Below are 21767 nucleotides of genomic sequence, written 5' to 3'. Positions count from 1 at the left end.
ATTTTATTAAATCAATGCGGCCCGCGAGTCAAAAAGTTTGCCCACCCCTGCTTTATCTGAAGCATTGTGGCCATTTCTCTCCTTCACTCTGGTTATTCTATCAACCTCATGTATATTTATGCATTGGAATATATAAAGATTTGATTGAGTTGATGAAAGAAAAGCAGTAATTGTATCCACCGTATGCATGAAGTACATCTGTAAAACTACGGGATGGCATTCCGAAGACCACTTGAATTGCTCAGTGAGACAAAAAAAAAAAAAAAAAGGCTGGCGAAGTTACTGTTTGATTATTCGGAGCACCTTAAAAAAAGAGCAGCTGGGAGGAATAATGAATTATATGGCGTGATGGTTACAATTTCATAACTTAAGAGGAATTTCAGACACAGAATTCCCCAAAGATGTGATCGATCAAAGATTGTTGTTTCCTGGATGGTGATATTTGTAATAAATGTTATGTTCATGTGATGTTGATTTGACAAGGCACTGTTTCTTTAAAACTTATTCAATAGTTGTTTGGTGTTGTATATATCCTATATTAGCAGTATGCTAAAATTAGTATGCTAATTTTTTTTTACTATTTTTCAAATATTTCAACTTAATTAATTTTCTACCACTTATCCTAACAAGGGTCACGGCGTGCTGGAGCCTATCCCAGCTGTCTTCAGGTGAGAGGCGGGGTCCACCCTGGACTGGTCACCAGTCAATCATAGGGCACATATAGGCAAACAACCATTCACACTCACATTTCTTGTTGAAAAAAATCTTCTCGTAATTATGACTTTACTGTCATAATATTTTCATTTTATTGTAACTTTTTCTGCAACTTATTTTTCCAAAAACTACAGCAAAAAATGTTTTTCTAAACATTTTTTCAATTTTTGCTGTTTTTTGTTTTTGTTTCCTTGTTAAATCACAGCCCTGCTTTAAAAAGGCAATCTATGTTAAATCAATACCCGCTGAGACACCAATCCCGAGTAATGTATCAATTAAAAGTGTGTCATCGACTGTATCAAATGCCTTAAATAAATCAATAAATAGCGCCACATAATATTTTTGATTATGTATATAATATCTAAAGCCTGAATAAAATCATGTATAGCCTTTTAAAGCAGCAGTAACAGTACTATGCTGCTTTCCAAAAAACAGATTAAACATTTGTTTAAATGTATTGGTATTTAAAAACACTTTAATTGTTGACAAACATAACAGACGCACAAAATCTGATGTCCAGACCTTTTCCAGATTTTATTTGAGCTCAAAATCAGATTAAAAATATAAAAACCGTTTTTGCAATATGTTCGACTCCCAATTACTTATGCCTAATATTCATGTTCTGAAGTCAAGTAGCGTCGAATCGCTTTTCCAGACTTGGAAATGATGAAATTCCGATTCCACGGCGGAACCTGAACCGCTCACCTCAGGTAGGAACCATTTTGGTAGTATTTGTTTCCGTCGGAGATGACGTAAAGCCACATTGAAGAACGTCGTTTCCTAGGTAACCGCTACCTTCATTGCTACCTGAGAAATGGACGTTCAAGAACGAAGTAAGAGCAGATATATTTTCTGTAGTATTGTAATTAATTTTAAATACATTGTCGTTAATTCGGAACACGGTAGTGTAAGTTTTTTACTCACGCGCTCAGCTAACGTAAGCTAGCCCGGGGGGCTACGCTAGAAGCTAGCTGACGTTGTTGTTAAATATAGAGATAAACCTGTAAGGTGTGAGAGCACAGAGCACTGACGAAGTAAAGATAATATGCAATATATTGGTATTTAAAAACACTTTAATTGTTGACAAACTTAACGGACGCACAAAATCCGGATGTCCAGACCTTTTCCAGATTTTATTTGAGCTCAAAATCAGATTAAAAATATAAAAAACGTTTTTACAATATGTTCGACTCCTAGTTACTTGTGCTTAATATTCATGTTCTGAAGTCAAGTAGCGTCCAATCGCTTTTCCAGACTTGGGAATGATGAAATTCCGATTCCAGGGCGGAACCTGAACCGCTCACTTCAGGTAGGAACTATTATGCTTGTATTTGTTTCCGTCGGAGATGAACGTAAAGCCACATTGAAGAACGTCGTTTCCTAGGTAACCATTACCTTCATTGCTACCTGAGAAATGGACGTTCAAGAACGAAGTAAGAGCAGATATATTATATTATATAGATAGATATATATATATTATTTTCCGTAGTATTGTAACTAATTTTAAATACATTGTCGTAAATTCCGAACATGGTAGTGGAAATTTTTCACTCACGTGCTTAGCTAACGTAAGCTAGCCCGGGGGGCTACGCTAGAAGCTAGCTGACGTTGTTGTTAAATATAGAGGTGAACCTGTAAGGTGTGAGAGCACAGAGCTCTGACGAAGTAAAGATTGTGTCATTTTAAAGCAGACGTTGCCTCCCTCCTGGACCCCGCCACAGGTGTGCAGAGCTGCGGCGAGAACATTGTAGAAATGGCTGACATGGAAGACGAAACCTTTGCCATTTCCAGGTGGGTTTGAGCCAGCGTGGTAATAATAATAATAATAATAATAATAATAATAATAATAATAATAATAATAATAAAATCAGGCGTGTCTCATTCTGTTATTCTTCTCCATCCAGTTCCTCTGCTGCAGACTCTGCTTTTGACTCTGTTATCGGATGCATAGAGGACATCATCATGGGTAGGATTACCATGTGAAACTAACTCATCCCAGTGTTAATCTTGACTTGTATTTGACCTCCAGAGGAGGAGTTCCAACAGCTGCAGAGGAGCTTCATGGAGAAACACTACCAGGAGTTTGATAACACGGAAGAGAACAAGCTCAGCTACACGCCCATCTTCAATAACTATGTGAGTCCTGGTCCTCTTGTTATCTCAAAACCGCATGTCAGTTTTGTATCTTGAATTTTTGTACTCCGCGCAGGTGGAAGTGTTGGAGAAATACGTGGAGCAGCAGCTGATCATGCGGATCCCTGGCTTCAACATGAGCACCTTCATCGAGCTTCTCATGTGAGCAATGAACATCACGTAGATTGTGTCCTTACGCAAGCTTTGGCAGCTTTTTCACAGAGTTGTGTCGTTAAAAAAGCTGTGATGATTTTAAGTGTTTTTTTTTTCCAATAACATCCCAACGGCTTGTGATTTTCTCAGTTTTTATAGGTTCTTTGTAAGCTAAACCCCCAAAAGTGCAGAATCCCAACAAATGTAACAAAGTATTCTTAAAAGTATACAAATTACACTCAAGTGCAGAGCAGTTTTTTTTGCAAAAAAAAAAAGATTTGGACAAGATTGCCAGGTTGCGCATAATTTGCAAGGGTTATATAGAAAATGGATGGATTGTTGAATCTCTGTAATAATATTGGTCTCTTCACTGTGTTTTTACTGTGTCTTTAAGTGTTTTTAAATAGAAGTAGTACTGAATAGTGGCAAATTATAACAAAAAAAACCCGGCATGTTTTGTGGCGCAAACAAGTGCATCTTTTTGTGGCATTTTGTGGTCATAAACAGGTTATTTCTCAGGTTTTCATAACAATCCGCATAACAATTTCTCTCCTCCGCCTGCAGGCAGCACAAAGACGAGGTGGCGGGTGACATAGTGGACATCCTGCTGTCTTTTATCGACTTCATGGCCTTCAAGGAGATGGTTCTGCAGTACAAAGTGGTGAGTCGGAGAAAAGTTCCGTTCAAAGTGATTTTTTTTCAAAAAAACAGGAAAATATCCGTTCCCGACTAAAACGGTGAGCTTTTTGTGAAAAGATACATTTCAAGCACAACTTTCACTTTGAGAGCTGAAATATCGAAACAACTATACTACAACATAAAAAGATGTTGTTTTATAATTTATTTACTAATTAACACCATGGGCTATTTACAGTTTGTTATTTTTCCATTTAAATGATCCTGCTGAGCTCTTAACAAATCCACTTCTGCCCCCTTGTGGCTGTTTTGTACGGCTTAAAATTGCTCTGAAATGCCAACGCATGAGTGTTGAGTTGCATCATCACCTCAAACTACGTTGTTGGGATCAGGCGTTTTAGGGATTATTAAAACGCTTTGACACTAACGAGGGGGGTGTTTATTTTGCCCCAGGAGAAGGAGGGACGAAGTCTGGACCTGAGCCCCGGCCTGGTGGTCACACCTCTGACCCCTGCAACTTCCAGCTACTCCGGATGCAATCAATCACAGTGACACATGAACGCCTCATTTTGTCCATATCGTCGTCATCGTCGTCGTCGATTGAAGTGGTCGTCACCCAGTCTGGTAGACATGACGGACAATCTCCAGTCTTCACTTAACCTCGACATGCATGTTTTTTGGACTGTACCACCCACACGAGCACAGGGAGAACATAAAAACATATCCGGCCGACACCGCACCGTCTTGATCTGGATTTGGATGGCTCTTTATCCTCATCTTTATTCATCAATGACTTCAGCAGGGTTCTTTGGGGAGTACAATCTTACTACCAATACTTTTGTTTGGTTATACACACAAAAAAAAGCTTAGATGTAATAGTTAACTAATGTTAGCCTAAATGTTCTGACTTTGTGACTAGACTAAACATTTTTCTAACGTATTGTTTGACTTGAGTGTTGTGCCTGTAATGGTGATTTTTAAATGTGTAAATAGTGGTTTTATATAGTGTATATTTGTCAATAATTAAACATTGTGTACTGTTGTCCAATTTGTTTTGTAATAAACAGGTGAAAACCTGAAATACCCCAGTAATTTTATTTGAAGCCCCTTTACCCTGGAATAATTTACTAGTATACAAAAAATCATGAGCTCTGATTTATAAATATTTATAAAACTGTCCGATTATTGTTACAAAAGTGATACATTGTTAGAAGGCATGGATGCGGCTTTTAACCAAACTACTGTGTTCCTCGTGCCTGTTTACGACCAATTTACGACTTTTTTGTAGTGACTACGGCTTTTTTTCCTAGTGACTTTACGGCTTTTTTCTCATCAAATTACACATTTACGCTCATAAATCTACCACTTTACTTTCAAAATCTTACATTGTTTTTTATTAATGTGGCCAAAATATACCGTTGTATTTTTAAACCCGTTCTAAAGTTCGGAATAATACATTTGAGGCTAACTAGTTTCCTCGCTAGCATGCTATACAGTTCCTCGTGCCTGTTTACGACCAATTTACGGCTTTTTTCCGAGTGACTTTACGACTTTTTTCTCATCAAATTACACATTTACGCTCATAAATCTACCACTTTACTTTCAAAACATTACATTGTTTTTGATTAATGTGGCCAAAATATACCGTTGTATTTTTAAACCCGTTCTAAAGTTCGGAATAATACATTTGAGGCTAACTAGTTTCCTCGCTAGCATGCTATACAGTTCCTCGTGCCTGTTTACGACCAATTTACGGCTTTTTTCTCATCAAATTACACATTTACGCTCATAAATCTACCACTTTACTTTCAAAATCTTACATTGTTTTAGATTAATGTGGCCAAAATATACCGTTGTATTTTTTAACCCGTTCTAAAGTTCGGAATAATACATTTGAGGCTAACTAGTTTCCTCGCTAGCATGCTATACAGTTCCTCGTGCCTGTTTACGACCAATTTACGGCTTTTTTCCCGAGTGACTTTACGGCTTTTTTCTCATCAAATTACACATTTACGCTCATAAATCTACCACTTTACTTTCAAAACATTACATTGTTTTTGATTAATGTGGCCAAAATATACCGTTGTATTTTTAAACCCGTTCTAAAGTTCGGAATAATACATTTGAGGCTAACTAGTTTCCTCGCTAGCATGCTATACAGTTCCTCGTGCCTGTTTACGACCAATTTACGGCTTTTTTCTCATCAAATTACACATTTACGCTCATAAATCTACCACTTTACTTTCAAAATCTTACATTGTTTTAGATTAATGTGGCCAAAATATACCGTTGTATTTTTTAACCCGTTCTAAAGTTCGGAATAATACATTTGAGGCTAACTAGTTTCCTCGCTAGCATGCTATACAGTTCCTCGTGCCTGTTTACGACCAATTTACGGCTTTTTTCCCGAGTGACTTTACGGCTTTTTTCTCATCAAATTACACATTTACGCTCATAAATCTACCACTTTACTTTCAAAATCTTACATTGTTTTTTTATTAATGTGGCCAAAATATACCGTTGTATTTTGAAACCCGTTTTAAATTCGAAATAATACATTTGAGGCTAACTAGTTTCCTCGCTAGCATGCTATTACAGCCTTGTGTCCCTGCAGTGATCCCGTAGCTGCGCATGCGCAATGTAATGTAAACAGAGAAAACCTGTGAAAAAGAGTGTAAAGGCTTCTAATGCGGGTGTTACTTCATATCTACGTGGCTCTAATAGTGGTGAAAAAGTCATTTTTCTATGTTGTAACTACACAAATATTGCATTTAGTAACATTTAATCCCACTTTGCGGGGGAATCTTGTCTCTGTCTTTATCAACCGCGATAAACGAGGAACGAGTGGACATATTTCTTGGAGTCAAAAGTCTTAAATGGTCTTGGAGTCTTAAATTTGGGGGGTAATATAATTGGAACCAAGAAAAATAGTTTGAAAAAAAAAGCCTTTGAAATAATTAGATGCCTTGTGACCTGCTAGCATGTATGATGATGCCAGATAAGACACTCATTCACTGTAACAATGTCACCTGATCCAGGTTGAGCATTAATAATCATCACATGACTCCTTGATTACTGAGTATGGACAAGAGACGTTCCCAGGAATAAAAGTCTTTTCTCGAATGTCTTCCTAGGTGGGAACCGTGCTGGTGGCGGCGTTTCCTCCATCTCCCTTCCAGTCCAAATAGGAGAAGAAAGCACTGGCGCCGTATGCCACCGTTACCACGGCGCCAAAAAACTGAATGGGCAGACAAGCAAAGACGACATGGAAGTGAGGTACGTAACTTGGTACCAACGGGTCTTTAAGTTGACACATGTGACTGATAAGACTGCGATAACACCAAGGGCTGGACTTTAGCCTCAAACCGTAAAACCGCTGGCTACTTCCTCACCTTGGCTATTTGTTCCCCGAGCGTGAACATTCCGTGTCAGAACACGCATGGATCAATAGCGGACTAAGGACTTGCAAAAGTATCGAGACGCCTGACTGTTACGGTATACCCACAGGAAGTCAGAATGGAGTTTGTTGTTTAGTGCTTCCCACAGGACAACAATCTATCTGTGGTTTAGGAAGGGAGAGAAATGATGTAATCACGTATCACAGTAACTTTGCATAAATGAAAAAAAATTCATGAAATGGAAAACAACTATGTTTACATCTACAAGGTTAATGATATGCGCAAAAATCATTAGCTTTATTGCTATTTTGGTTACTCGCAAAATATAACGACAAAGGCTGCTGTCACACTGCAGTTTAGTTGCAAAATTCCCGTCGTTTTTTTGCATCGTTTGTATATAAATTTGTATATAAATGTATAAACTTGTATGTAAATATTAGTCAATCACAACGCAAACTGAATACAAAATGAAACTTTATTCGTAACGGTGAAAACAAATCCAAACCGACGTGACCCTCCTGTTAAAACTGAAAAAAATGGAGATCTATTAGTGTGGAAAAGGTTATAAAGCCATTTCTAAAGCTTTAGGACTCCAGCCAACTACAGTGAGAGCCATTAGCCACAGTGGTGAACCTTCCCAGGATTGGCCGGGCAACTAAAATCCAAACCGACATGGCCCTGCGTGGAAAAAGTCATTGCCCTTCTGTTAAAACTGAAAAAAAATGAGCTCTATTCGTGTGGAAAAGGTTATAAAGCCATTTCTAAAGCTTTAGGACTCCAGCCAACCACAGTGAGAGCCATTAGCCACAGTGGTGAACCTTCCCAGGATTGGCCGGGCAACTAAAATGACCCCAAGAGCACAACTTGGGGCAGTGTTTACTTCCATAAACACGTCATGTTTTGTGACTGGACGTCACTTCCTGGAAGTGTGGCGTTCATATTGATAAGTCATATTTTTTTGGCAATGGGAATAACCACATATATGATTTAAAAAATAATGACTAGAGTAGTTACTGAAGAACTTAGGCACATCAATTTTTAGTAGTTACTGAGGAACTAATGACTAGAGTAGTGACTGAGGAACTTAGGTACATCAATTTTGAGTAGTTACTAAGAACTAATGAATAGAGTAGTGACTGAGGAACTTACGCACATCGATTTTGAGTAGTTACTGGGGAACTAATGAACAGGGTAGTGACCGAGGAACTTAGCACATTCATTTTGAGTAGTTACTGAGGAACTAATGACTAGAGTAGTTACTGAAGAACTTGGGCACATCAATTTTGAGTAGTTACTGAGGAACTAATGACTAGAGTAGTGACTGAGGAACTTACGCACATCGATTTTGAGTAGTTATGGAGGAACTAATGACTAGAGTAGTTACTGAATAACTTAGGCACATCAATTTTGAGTAGTTACCGAGGGACTAATGACTAGAGTAGTTACTGAATAACTTAGGCACATCGATTGTGAGTAGTTACTGAGGAACTAATGACTAGAGTAGTTACTAAATAACTTAGGCACATCAATTTTGAGTAGTTACTGAGGAACTAATGACTAGAGTAGTGACTGAGGAACTTAGGTACATCAATTTTTAGTAGTTACTGAGGAACTAATGACTAGAGTAGTTACTGAGGAACTTAGGTACATCAATTTTGAGTAGTTACTGGGGAACTAATGAATAGGGTAGTGACCGAGGAACTTAGCACATTCATTTTGAGTAGTTACTGAGGAACTAATGACTAGAGTAGTTACTGAAGAACTTGGGCACATCAATTTTGAGTAGTTACTGAGGAACTAATGACTAGAGTAGTGACTGAGGAACTTACGCACATCGATTTTGAGTAGTTATGGAGGAACTAATGACTAGAGTAGTTACTGAATAACTTAGGCACATCAATTTTGAGTAGTTACCGAGGGACTAATGACTAGAGTAGTTACTGAGTAACTTAGGCACATCGATTGTGAGTAGTTACTGAGGAACTAATGACTAGAGTAGTTACTAAATAACTTAGGCACATCAATTTTGAGTAGTTGCTGAGGAACTAATGACTAGAGTAGTTACTAAATAACTTAGGCACATCAATTTTGAGTAGTTGCCGAGGAATTAATGACTAGAGTAGTGACTGAAGAACTTAGGCACATTCATTTTGAGTAGTTACTGAAGAACTAATGACTAGAGTAGTTACTGAATAACTTAGGCACGTCAATTTTGAGTAGTTACCGAGGAACTAATGACTAGAGTAGTTACTGAAGAACTTGGTCACATCAATTTTGAGTAGTTACTGGGGAACTAATGACTAGAGTAGTGACTGAATAACTTAGGCACATCAATTTTGAGTAGTTACCGAGGAACTAATGACTAGAGTAGTTACTGAATAACTTAGGCACATCAATTTTGAGTAGTTACCGAGGAACTAATGACTAGAGTAGTTACTGAGTAACTTAGGCACATCAATTTTGAGTAGTTACGGAGGAACTAATGACTAAAGTAGTGACAGAGGAACTTAGGTTAATCAATTTTGAGTAGTTACGGAGGAACTAATGACTAGAGTAGTTACTGAAGAACTTGGGCACATCAATTTTGAGTAGTTACCGAGGAACTAATGAATAGAGTAGTGACTGAGGAACTTAGGCACATCAATCTTACCCTGCAGTGTGAACGTAGCATTCTTCTTCCCTGGAAATGTTCCCATCAAATTGAAAGCATAACGTAAAAAAAAAATGGAGCGCTTGAATAATGAATGGATGACCGCGTGTCCCAATACTTGTGTCCTTTGACGAGCTGTCGCATGTGAAGGCGGGAGGTGTCGGGTGTCACTCACAGCGGCGGCGGCCATATGTCCGAAGAAGTAGCTGTAGTAGAAGGGCTGAACTGATGCGGCGTTAGCCAGGAAGGCGGTCAGGTAGAGGAACGTCGCCACAGCGTGGTACACCATCACCTGGCAGAGGAATAAAATAACAATGCTTTTTGTACAAATCTTTATTTAAATCAGTCACAAAACAATCAACGTGATGATATCATAATGATTCAGTATATCGACTTTCACTTTTTGACATATTTTTATTCATTTTTTAACGCTTATCCTCACGAGGGTCGCAGGCGTGCTGGAGCCTATCCCAGTCCAGAGGCGGGGTACACCCTAGACCAGGGGTGGGCAAACTACGGCCCGGGGGCCACATCCGGCCCGCCAAGTGTTTGAATACGGCCCGCCCAATCTTTCCAAAGTATTTCATTTAAAGTCAACATACAAGCTGGCATCATGGCCTGAGCCAACCTTTTGATGGTTGTATCAATTTCGTTGTTTGACATGGTCTGTTGTTTACAAAGTGCTCCTGAAAAAAGGGACACAAGCACATAATAATAATAATAATAATAATTATAATAATAATAATTATTATTATTATTATTAGATTATTATAACTATTATTAGAACTATTATGATTATTATAATTATATTAATGCTAATTATTATATTAATTATATATAATATTATTGTTATATTTGCATATTTTACATAATAATAATATAATAATTATTATTTTCATTTTATTGTAATTATTATAATATTTTATTATTTTTAAAATATTTAAATAATAATTATAATAATAATTATTATTATTATTATTATGATTAGATTATCAGATTATTAGATTCTTAGATTATTAGATTATTATAACTATTATTAGAACTATTATGATTATTATAATTATTATATTAATGCTAATTATTATATTAATTATATATAATATTATTGTTATATTTGCATATTTTACATAATAATAATATAATAATTATTATTTTCATTTTATTGTAATTATTATAATATTTTATTATTTTTAAAATATTTAAATAATAATAATAATTATAATAATAATAATAATTATTATTATTAGATTATCAGATTATTAGATTCTTAGATTATTAGATTATTATAACTATTATTAGAACTATTATGATTATTATAATTATTATATTAATGCTAATTATTATATTAATTATATATAATATTATTGTTATATTTGCATATTTTACATAATAATAATATAATAATTATTATTTTCATTTTATTGTAATTATTATAATATTTTATTATTTTTAAAATATTTAAATAATAATAATAATAATAATTATTATTATTATTATTAGATTATTATAACTATTATTAGAACTATTATGATTATTATAATTATTATATTAATGCTAATTATTATATTAATTATATATAATATTATTGTTATATTTGCATATTTTACATAATAATAATATAATAATTATTATTTTCATTTTATTGTAATTATTATAATATTTTATTATTTTTAAAATATTTAAATAATAATAATAATAATAATAATTATTATTATTATTAGATTATTATAACTATTATTAGATTTATTATGATTATTATAATTATTATATTAATGCTAATTATTATATTAATTATATATAATATTATTGTTATATTTGCATATTTTACATAATAATAATATAATAATTATTATTTTCATTTTATTGTAATTATTATAATATTTTATTATTTTTAAAATATTTAAATATAAAATAATAAATAATAATAGCAGATTGCATGACAATTTTACAGATACAATAATACCAGGTGGACTGTTACGTGTAAAATATATAGTCTGCCCCCCCCCCCCCCCCCCGTAAATTTTGTCATATCAATGCGGCCCGCGAGTCAAAAAGTTTGCCCACCCCTGCCCTAGACTGATCGCCAGCCAATCACAGAGCTTCTAAGCAGTGGTTGTCAGCCAAATTAAGGGAATCGAACTTCTCGCATTTGTTATGTTTTAAGCTGCAACACTACTACACTTCTTATGGTAAACTCTTCTCTAGCAGGTATCGGCAGCTGTGTGTCCCCGTACCGTGAGAGGCCACGGCACTACGGTGAGTCTACTCTGGCCCCCGAAGAGAATCAGGAAGAACAGGATGGCGGTGAGGAGCCAGAAGGTGACGGCCACAAACAGGACCCAGCCGTTGGCCGGCGCCCACATGTAAGGGGAGCCGGCGATGAGCGCCCAGTGGAGCAGCCCCAAACACTAGACGGGTGGCAGGTGAGAGATGGGGGACACGCGTGTAATAAACACAGGGTATGAAATGACACAATAATGATAATAAAAAAACATTACACAAAATTATACAAATTTACAATCATTCATAATTTACTCCTGAAAAATACAAATCAAATGTTAGCAAATACAAAAAAAATAAAAATAAAAATAAAGTCATGGGTTTGGATTTATGGCTCAAGTCTTCATGAGGCAATATGAAAAGCTCATGGATCTTTAGATGAGTCGTTCAAACAGCATGTGTGCATACAGCTGCGTATAAAGTACACTATAAAGTACACATTTACACCAAGTCAGCAAACGGTCACATGACACTCAGTCATGTGATGTGGAGGTTCCTGTTCACTGGCAGCCAACCAACCAACCATTTAACGCTCATGGTAGTACACTAAATATGTCTGGCGGTGGTATCAACAATAGAATGATGAAATGGAGCATGGCTCATGGCCAAAACATGACCCACGTGTAAAAGTTAATGATTGGTGTACAAGCACGTGAACGATCACAAGCCCTGGCTTAACCATGTGTGCTTTAAGGGCAACAATGTGGCCTCCTGACTGACAAAGGTGGATGCTTGTAAAGCAGCACCAATGTTTAACAGCTACACCTTAAACACTGGGGAACCAATGACTAGAGTGGTTACTGAGGAACTAATGACTAGAGTAGTTACTGAGGAACTAATGACTAGAGTAGTTACTGAGGAACCAATGACTAGAGTGGTTACTGAGGAACCAATGACTAGAGTGGTTACTGAGGAACCAATGACTAGAGTGGTTACTGAGGAACTAATGACTAGAATAGTGACAGAGGAACCAATGACTAGAGTAGTGACTGAGGAACCAATGACTAGAGTAGTGACTGAGGAACCAATGACTAGAATAGTGACTGAGGAACTAATGATTAGAGTAGTTACTGAGGAACCAATAACTAGAGTAGTTACTAAGGAACCAATGACTAGAGTAGTGACTGAGGAACTTAGGCACATAGATTTTGAGTAGTTACTGAGGAACTAATGACTAGAGTAGTTACTGAAAAACTTAGGAACATCAGTTTTGAGTAGTTACAGAGGAACTAATGACTAGAGTTGTTACTGAAGAACTAATGACTAGAGTAGTTACTGAGGAACCAATGACTAGAGTAGTTACTGAGGAACTTAGGCACACCAATTTTGAGTAGTTACCGAGGAACTAATGACTAGAGTTGTTACTGAAGAACTTAGACACATCAATTTTGAGTAGTTACAGAGGAACTAATGACTAGAGTAGTGACTGAAGAACTAATGACTAGAGTTGTTACTAAGGAACCAATGACTAGAGTAGTGACTGAGGAACTAATGACTAGAGTAGTGACTGAGGAACTTAGGCACATCAATTTTGAGTAGTTACCGAGGAACCAATGACTAGAGAAGTGACTGAGGAACTTAGGCACGTCGATTTTGAGTAGTTACTGGGGAAGTAGTGACTAAAGTAGTGGCTGAGAAACTCTGGCACATCAATTTTGAGTAGTTACTAAGGAATTAATGAATAGAGTAGTGACTGAGGAACTTAGGCACATCAATTTTGAGTAGTTACTGGGGAACTAATGACTAGAGTAGTTACTGAATAACTTGGGCACATCAATTTTGAGTAGTTACTAAGGAACTAATGAATAGAGTAGTGACTGAGGAACTTAGGCACATCAATTTTGAGTAGTTACCAAGGAACTAATGACTAGAGTAGTTACTGTGGAACTTAGGCACATCAACTTTGAGTAGTTACTGAGGAACCTCAATCTTCCACTCCATAAACATCTCCATTAAGTACAGTGTGAGAGCTCGTGTACATTTACTGTACGTCTTCAGAAGATTACGTTTAAAAACCTGCTCTGCAATGGCGGCACACATGGTGACATCATCGTTTGAACAAACCTGGAAAACCTGAGTCAAAGTCAGTGGTTAACTTCTTTTTTAAACAACTACTACATGAAGGTGCGGGGACCTTTTGTGACCAGTGGCTGTTTTTGGTTTTAATTGACCCTCAAATATGAAAATGCAGTTCAACAAGAAGTAAAAAAAAAAAAGGATTTTATGGAAATAATGTTTTGAAAAAAAATTAATTATTATTATTATTTTTTATAATTATTTATTTTATATAATTATTTATTATAATTGTGTTTTCAAGAAATACATATATTTAAAAAATTACATATAAATTAAAATCAAATATTAATTTACATATTAAATAATTAAATAATAAAAATATTTTTTTTAATATAATTTTACAAGCATAAATTTGAAATAGTTTGTTCATATGAGTCGTACTATGAGCAGCAAATAAAAAAAAGTTTCAAGAGGAAAACATTGTCATCTAACGAGAAAAAAAGTGATAAATTTATGAGACGAAACTTGTAATATTTTGAGGAAAAACATTTTCTTCAGAGCCATAAATTTTAAACATTAATAAAATAAGCTATATTATGAGCAACACAAAAAATGGATGAGATTTCAAAGTTTTTCTTTTTTTTAAGGTTAGGAAAAAATTACAAAATGACAAAGATCATGTCAAAAAATATTTTGGGAATAAAGTCCTCATGTTAAGAGAAAAAAAAAACATATAAGAGAAGTAAGTAGAAATATTTGTATATTAATTGATCTCAATAACAAAACATGAACAATCTCCAAAAAGGAAGATTCCACTCACGATTTGCGCCACCATGAGCATGGCCGGGATGCTCCGGATAAAAGAAATGTCCATGCTGCTGCTCACGTTAGCTGCCAGCCCTCGCAGACTGTTGCCCCCCTGCTGAGTGCTTTGGGAGTTGGGGGAACTGGTCTCCGTGGTAACCTTAGATGGGAAGTCTGCCATGGTCGTATCAAAAGTGTTCTTAATGAAGATTATTAGTTGAAATGAAACATAACAGTTAAAATAACAATGAAAAACAACATCCAGGTCCAGATAGCCGACCTGGGTCCACGGGGCGCTCGGTGGAGGTCTATCTTTCCGTCACGCACACACGTGCATAGTCACTGGCATCTTCTCTGTTTGCCTCTTCCCTCTGGCTCCTCCCAAGGCCTCGCCACTCATTAATATGTTTGAAAAGTGGGTGGAGGACAAGCCAAAGGGAAACAACGCAAACACGCATGTCCTGATAGGTTGCACACTTGGGAATGAGGAAGTAGCTGACAATGTAATTTACATTGGCATCAAATTATAGTAATATTGTCGTATGCTGTATTTCAGGTTGACTATAGCTTATCAGTTTACACATATGAATATTTAAGCAAATTATATGCATTTTTGGCAAAAAAAAATGAAGCATTTTCAAACAGGAAATGGCTCATGAACTACAATCACAAAATTGATGTGCCTAAGTTCTTCAGTCACTACTCTATTCATTAGTTCCTCAGTAACTACTCAAAATTGATGTGCCTAAGTTATTTAGTAACTACTCTAGTCATTAGTTCCTCGGTAACTACTCAAAATTAATGTGCTAAGTTCTTCGGTCACTACTCTATTCATTAGTTCCTCAGTAACTACTCAAAATCGATGTGCCTAAGTTCCTCAGTCACTACTCTATTCATTAGTTCCTCAGTAACTACTCAAAATTGATGTGCCTAAGTTATTTAGTCACTACTCTAGTCATTAGTTCCTCAGTAACTACTCACAATCGATGTGCCTAAGTTCCTCAGTCACTACTCTAGTCATTATTTCCTTGGTAACTACTCAAAATTGACGTGCCTAAGTTATTCAGTAACTACTCTAGTCATTAGTTCCTCGGTAACTACTCAAAATTGATGTGCTAAGTTCCTCGGTCACTACTCTATTCATTAGTTCCTTAGTAACTACTCAAAATCGATGTGCCTAAGTTCTTCAGTCACTACTCTAGTCATTAGTTCCTCAGCAACTACTCAAAATCGATGTGCCTAAGTTATTTAGTAACTACTCTAGTCATTAGTTCCTCAGTAACTACTCACAATCGATGTGCCTAAGTTCCTCAGTCACTACTCTAGTCATTATTTCCTTGGTAACTACTCAAAATTGACGTGCCTAAGTTATTCAGTAACTACTCTAGTCATTAGTTCCTCGGTAACTACTCAAAACTAATGTGCTAAGTTCCTCGGTCACTACTCTATTCATTAGTTCCTTAGTAACTACTCAAAATCGATGTGCCTAAGTTCTTCAGTCACTACTCTAGTCATTAGTTCCTCAGCAACTACTCAAAATTGATGTGCCTAAGTTCCTCAGTAACTACTCTAGTCATTGGTTCCTCAGTACCGACTCTAGTCATCAGTTCCTCAGTAACTACTCTAGTCATTAGTTCCTCGGTAACTACTCTAGTCATTGGTTCCTTAGTAACTACTCTAGTCATTAGTCTTCAGTCACTACCCTAGTCATTAGTTCCCCAGTAACTACTCAAAATCGATGTGCCTAAGTTCCTCAGTCACTACTCTAGTCATTAGTTCCTCAGCAACTACTCAAAATCGATGTGCCTAAGTTCCTCAGTAACTGAGGAGTCTACCAACTTGAGTCTACCAACTTGAGTCAATGTAGTATCCTACATTGGCCACTAGGTGTCAGTAATTGTTCTGCGTGGCCACCACCGAAGCCACACTTGAACAACCGGCTTTTTTTTTTATCACAACAGGCGAAATAATAACAATATAATAATACTAATAATCCCAGGTTTCTGTTGTGGCCATAGCCTACAACAAGCTAAAACTCAAACTCTGCACCTACGACCTCACTTCCTGTCCATCTGTACGGGTGCTGTTTAATGTCGAGATGGCTCTAATAAGGTTTAAAAAAATATTTAGAAGGTTCTAAACCGGTTTTCTATGCCACAATGATGGAATTTTTGCGATTTAATTTTATTTCTATTTTCAGGGGGCCAGTAAAAAAGAGTGAATGCACTTGAATCACATAATAAGTACAAAACACACGGAAATATTCACTCTAACCTGCTCACAGGAAACCTTGGACGTGTTGACCAACCAGCGTTGCGGCTTTGACATTTCGTCACCAATCAGCCCGCCCCTTTTTTAACATCGAGCCAATCGTGAACGAGAATTGTGTAAGGAATCCACTTCAATACGGAAGTAGTGAATGCTTCAGGAAAATGATTATGATGCATTACTTTTCTGTGCTTTACTATCATGAATTAGATAATTTTAATATAATTAGATAATAGATAATATAGATAATATAATTAGATAAAAAAATGTATCTCTCTCCATTAAAGAAATGTACGTGTCGGTAAACATGACCTCTGGCTCCATCCGCTGGATAGCATTAAATGCTACATATTCAGTCTACAAGGTAATACATGCACAAAAAAAGCTACAATGCAGTAAAAAAACAAATAAATAAATGAATAAATAATACACACTACATTGTTACAATGCATATTATTTTTTGGGAATAATGTTTTATTTTATTCACATTCATGTAATAGCTCATCGTTATTCAATCAGTTTAGCAAAACAGACAAAAATCCTTTTGATTTGACACAATGTGATCAGTTGTACTAAAGTACATGTTTTGTGCCCAGCTCAGACCCTTGCCATCAAACACGTCAAAGTCCATCAGGAGGTTGGTCACACGGGTCCGTGTTGGTACCAAGGTGAGCGTGACACATCCCATCCTATGGAGGACCAAAACTGCCAAAATAATAAATAAATAAATAAAAGTGGAAATAAAAACAAAAATGAAAAAAATAATTAAATACAAAAAATAATAATATAAATGGAAATAAAAACAAAAATAAAAAAATATATACATAAATAAATAAATAACAGCAAAAATAAATACAAAAATAAATATATAAATAGAATTACATATCAATAAATAAATAAAAGCACTCTGCTCTCATATGTATTTATTTCATGCTGCAGACAATGTCATTTATTTTTGTATTTATTTTTAATTTTTGAATCTTGTTTTTTATTTTTGTATTTATTTTTGCTTTTATTTATTTATGTATATATTTTTTAATTTTTGTTTTTATTTCCATTTATATTAATTTTTTTGTATTTAATTTTTGGATTTTTTTTTTTCATTTTTGTTTTTATTTCCACTTTTATTTATTTATTTATTTATTTATTATTTTGGCAGTTTTGGTCCTCCATACCATCGCTTCTTGACCACAATGATGACGTCGAGGAGAAGCGGAGTCCAGGAACCTGTGGCGAGACACAAAGCCAGCCCCCTTTTCCACGACGAAAACAACCCTCTTCGGTGGCGCCGGGAGAAGGTTGGTGAAGGAAATCGAACCCGTTCATGGTAGCGGCTTGCCTGTGAGTCTGTAGAAAGACAAGAGAGTCAATTGATGCTTTTATGGTCGCATTCGAGTCCACTCTGACTAACTGAGCCGTCTCTTTGATTGGCGACCAGTCCAGTCGTTAGCTTACTTTTATTAGTCATTAGCGTCCACATTGTACGCCGCCATGTTGTACGCTAAGCGAACAATGCTCTCAAACTGAAGCAAATTTTCTAACCGAAAGAGAAAAATTACATATCCCAGTGGGAGATGAAAGTTTAAATTACGATAAAAAGTCATAATTATGAGAGCAACTTTTTATCTTTTAATTTTGTACTTTTATCTCATAATTAGGACATTAATTCATTCATTCATTCATTTTCGTAGAGGTGCTGGAGCCTATCCCAGCTGTCTTGGGGCGAGAGGCGGGGTCCACCCTGGACTGGTCGCCAGCCAGCCAATCACAGGGCACATATAGTCAAACAACCATTCACACTCACATTCATACCTATGGACAATTTGGACTCGCTAATTAACCTAGCATGTTTTTTTTTTGGAATGTGGGAGGAAACCGGAGTACCCGGAGAAAACCCACGCATGCACCGGGGAGAACATGCAAACTCCACACAAGAGATACGTAGCCGAGGGTGGAATTGAACTCGGGTCTCCTAGCTGTGAGGTCTGCGCGCTAACCACTTGAACACTGTGCAGCCAAAAGCGATATTTGTATTATCACTTGTCTTCAAACCATTCCTCTTGTCATTAGCTCGAAATTTTACCATTTTCCATTTAGTCATCAGCAGTAGAACGTAGGTAAGTTTCAAGAAAATTTCAGTTCCCAACTAAAAAAAAAAAAAAAAAAAAAAAAGACTGTGCAGCCTAGTATATATACAGTATATTATTCGGATTAATCCCTCATTTATCAAAGTTAATTGGTTCCAGACCCGACCGTAATAAGTGAATTTCCAGTTTTTACACCCTGTACTGGTGGCCAGCCAATCACAGGGCACATATAGACAAACAACCATTCACACTCACATTCATACCTATGGACAATTTGGAGTGGCTAATTAACCTAGCGTGTTTTTGGAATGTGGAAGGAAACCGGAGTACCCGGAGAAAACCGAGGGTGAAATTGAACCCGGGTCTGTGAGGTCTGCGCGCTAACCACACGTCCGCCGTGCAGCCCATAATAGGACATTTGTCTTGTAACTGGGACTTTCCGATCTCATAATTTTTGACTTTTTTTAAAATTAATTAAATTAATTATATTACATACATCTTCGGGCGGCACGGTGGTCTAGGGGTTAGCGTGCAGACCTCACAGCTAGGAGACCAGGGTTCAATTCCACCCTCGGCCATCTCTGTGTGGAGTTTGCATGTTCTCCCCGTGCATGCGTGGGTTTTCTCCGGGTACTCCGGTTTCCTCCCACATTCCAAAAACATGCTAGGTTAATTAGCCACTCCAAATTGTCCATTTTTTTTTTTTTAGTTGGGAACTGAAATTTTCTTGAAACTTACCTACGTTCTACTGCTGATGACTAAATGGAAAATGGTAAAATTTCGAGCTAATGACAAGAGGAATGGTTTGAAGACAAGTGATAATACAAATATCGCTTTTGGCTGCACAGTGTTCAAGTGGTTAGCGCGCAGACCTCACAGCTAGGAGACCCGAGTTCAATTCCACCCTCGGCTACGTATCTCTTGTGTGGAGTTTGCATGTTCTCCCCGTGCATGCGTGGGTTTTCTCCGGGTACTCCGGTTTCCTCCCACATTCCAAAAACATGCTAGGTTAATTAGCCACTCCAAATTGTCCATAGGTATGAATGTGAGTGTGAATGGTTGTTTGTCTATGTGTGCCCTGTGATTGGCTGGCGACCAGTCCAGGGTGTACCCCGCCTTACGCCCGAAGACAGCTGGGATAGGCTCCAGCACCCCCCGCGACCCTCGTGAGGAAAAGCGGTAGAAAATGAATGAATATTAGTCAATAAATTGTGCTGTTTTGTGGTTGAATACGGACTATTAATTTTTTAATTAATTAAATTTAAAAAATGTATTAATTACTTTATCTCATAATTACATTTTTTTTATTTCTTAATTCAGAAATGGAAGATTCCGCTCACCTTTTGAGTCCTGTAGGAGTCTGCCGTGTTGGTGTATAACGCATTTTTAAATCATCCATTTAAAAACACCGACTGCACCCACAAGCGGTGTTAATGATTCTCACAGTTCATCAGATAGCGTAATTCCAGCTGTATAACTTTAACAGTTAAGCCAACGATCAGAGCAAATAGCAAGCAGACCAAAAAACCACCGCAGAAAACCCCCGTAACGGCACGATGCAGTGACAATTCCAGGTTCACGCGCACAATCTGCGGCATCTTGTCTTTATGCCGCTCCTCTGGTCACTCTGTTTGAATATGTTTGAAAAAGTGGGCGGAGGCCAGCACGCCAAAGCATTCAAGTCATGCAGCCAAGAACGAGGAAATAGCTGACACACGTTTGCAAATAAACGAAACTTAAACCGTTCAGTGAGTACAAAAAAATAGAAATAGAATAATCTACCTCAAACGGTATCAAACACATTTCACTGTATTCATTTTGTACTTTTCATTTGATGTCATTACTGTCTTCATTTTACACCAGGGGTGGGCAAACTACGGCCCGGGGGCCACATCCGGCCCGCCAAGTGTTTGAATACGGCCCGCCCAATCTTTCCAAAGTATTTCATTTAAAGTCAACATACAACCTGGCATCATGGCCTGAGCCAACCTTTTGATGGTTGTATCAATTTCGTTGTTTGACATGGTCTGTTGTTTACAAAGTGCTCCTGAAAAAAGCACATAATAATAATAATAATAATAATAATAATAATAATAATAATAATAATAATAATAATAATAATAATAATAATAATAATAATAATAATAATAATAATAATAATTATAATAATAATTATAATAATAATTATTATTATTAGATTATTAGATTATTAGATTATTAGATTATTATAACTATTATTAGAACTATTATGATTATTATAATTATTATATTAATGCTAATTATTATATTAATTATATATAATATTATTGTTATATTTGCATATTTTACATAATAATAATATAATAATCATTATTTTCATTTTATTGTAATTATTATAATATTTTATTATTTTTTAAAATATTTAAATAATAATAATTATAATAATAATTATAATAATAATTATAATAATAATAATAATAATAATTATTATTATTATTATTATTATTATTAGATTATTAGATTATTATAACTATTATTAGAACTATTATGATTATTATAATTATTATATTAATGCTAATTATTATATTAATTATATATAATATTATTGTTATATTTGCATATTTTACATAATAATAATATAATAATTAT

General features: G+C 35.9%; 2 protein-coding genes across 14 annotated transcripts; one reads left to right on the top strand and one right to left on the bottom strand.

Annotated features, from left to right (window-relative positions):
* The first annotated feature begins 1226 nt into the window (after positions 1–1226).
* arl2bp (ADP-ribosylation factor-like 2 binding protein) lies at positions 1227–5027 on the top strand. 11 transcript variants are annotated; one of them, XM_058088182.1, is made up of 9 exons: positions 1227–1547; positions 1969–2023; positions 2099–2147; positions 2436–2505; positions 2619–2680; positions 2744–2850; positions 2924–3009; positions 3565–3661; positions 4090–5027. In XM_058088182.1, exons 3-9 carry the CDS (start codon positions 2129–2131, stop codon positions 4186–4188), a joined length of 540 nt encoding a protein of 179 aa, XP_057944165.1. In that variant the 5' UTR covers positions 1227–1547; positions 1969–2023; positions 2099–2128; the 3' UTR covers positions 4189–5027. The 11 variants fall into 11 exon arrangements, with proteins under 11 accessions (XP_057944165.1, XP_057944168.1, XP_057944164.1 ...); XM_058088178.1 differs by having other exon boundaries at positions 1228–1547; positions 2406–2505; XM_058088176.1 differs by having other exon boundaries at positions 1230–1547; positions 2403–2505.
* Positions 4713–15191, bottom strand: pllp (plasmolipin). 3 transcript variants are annotated; one of them, XM_058088187.1, is made up of 5 exons: positions 15065–15191; positions 14801–14983; positions 11919–12092; positions 9860–9976; positions 4713–6874 (listed from the first exon to the last, which is right to left on the bottom strand). In XM_058088187.1, the coding sequence occupies exons 2-5, from the start codon at positions 14963–14965 to the stop codon at positions 6767–6769; spliced, it is 564 nt and encodes a 187-aa protein (XP_057944170.1). In that variant the 5' UTR covers positions 14966–14983; positions 15065–15191; the 3' UTR covers positions 4713–6766. The 3 variants fall into 3 exon arrangements, with proteins under 3 accessions (XP_057944170.1, XP_057944171.1, XP_057944169.1); XM_058088188.1 differs by having other exon boundaries at positions 14801–14958; positions 15065–15176; XM_058088186.1 differs by having other exon boundaries at positions 14801–15146.
* Between the last annotated feature and the right edge of the window lie 6576 nt (positions 15192–21767).

The sequence above is a fragment of the Doryrhamphus excisus genome, chromosome 11 (genome assembly GCF_030265055.1).
Source record: "Doryrhamphus excisus isolate RoL2022-K1 chromosome 11, RoL_Dexc_1.0, whole genome shotgun sequence".
NCBI lineage: Eukaryota > Metazoa > Chordata > Actinopteri > Syngnathiformes > Syngnathidae > Doryrhamphus > Doryrhamphus excisus.
This window is presented reverse-complemented; position numbering and strand designations above follow the sequence as displayed.

What these genes read in the sequence shown, in the direction of transcription:
- arl2bp (XM_058088176.1), top strand. An exon ending in ACCTTCATCGAGCTTCTCAT is followed by an intron (nt 3,010 to 3,564) that starts GTGAGCAATGAA and finishes CTCCGCCTGCAG; the next exon opens with GCAGCACAAAGACGAGGTGG. An exon ending in TGGTTCTGCAGTACAAAGTG is followed by an intron (nt 3,662 to 4,089) that starts GTGAGTCGGAGA and finishes ATTTTGCCCCAG; the next exon opens with GAGAAGGAGGGACGAAGTCT.
- pllp (XM_058088187.1), bottom strand. Translation starts at nt 14,965, where the DNA reads ATGGCAGACTTCCCATCTAAGGTTACCACGGAGACCAGTTCCCCCAAC. An exon ending in TAGTGCCGTGGCCTCTCACG is followed by an intron (nt 9,977 to 11,918) that starts GTACGGGGACAC and finishes TTCCTCTGCCAG; the next exon opens with GTGATGGTGTACCACGCTGT. An exon ending in GACATATGGCCGCCGCCGCT is followed by an intron (nt 6,875 to 9,859) that starts GTGAGTGACACC and finishes CTGCCCATTCAG; the next exon opens with TTTTTTGGCGCCGTGGTAAC.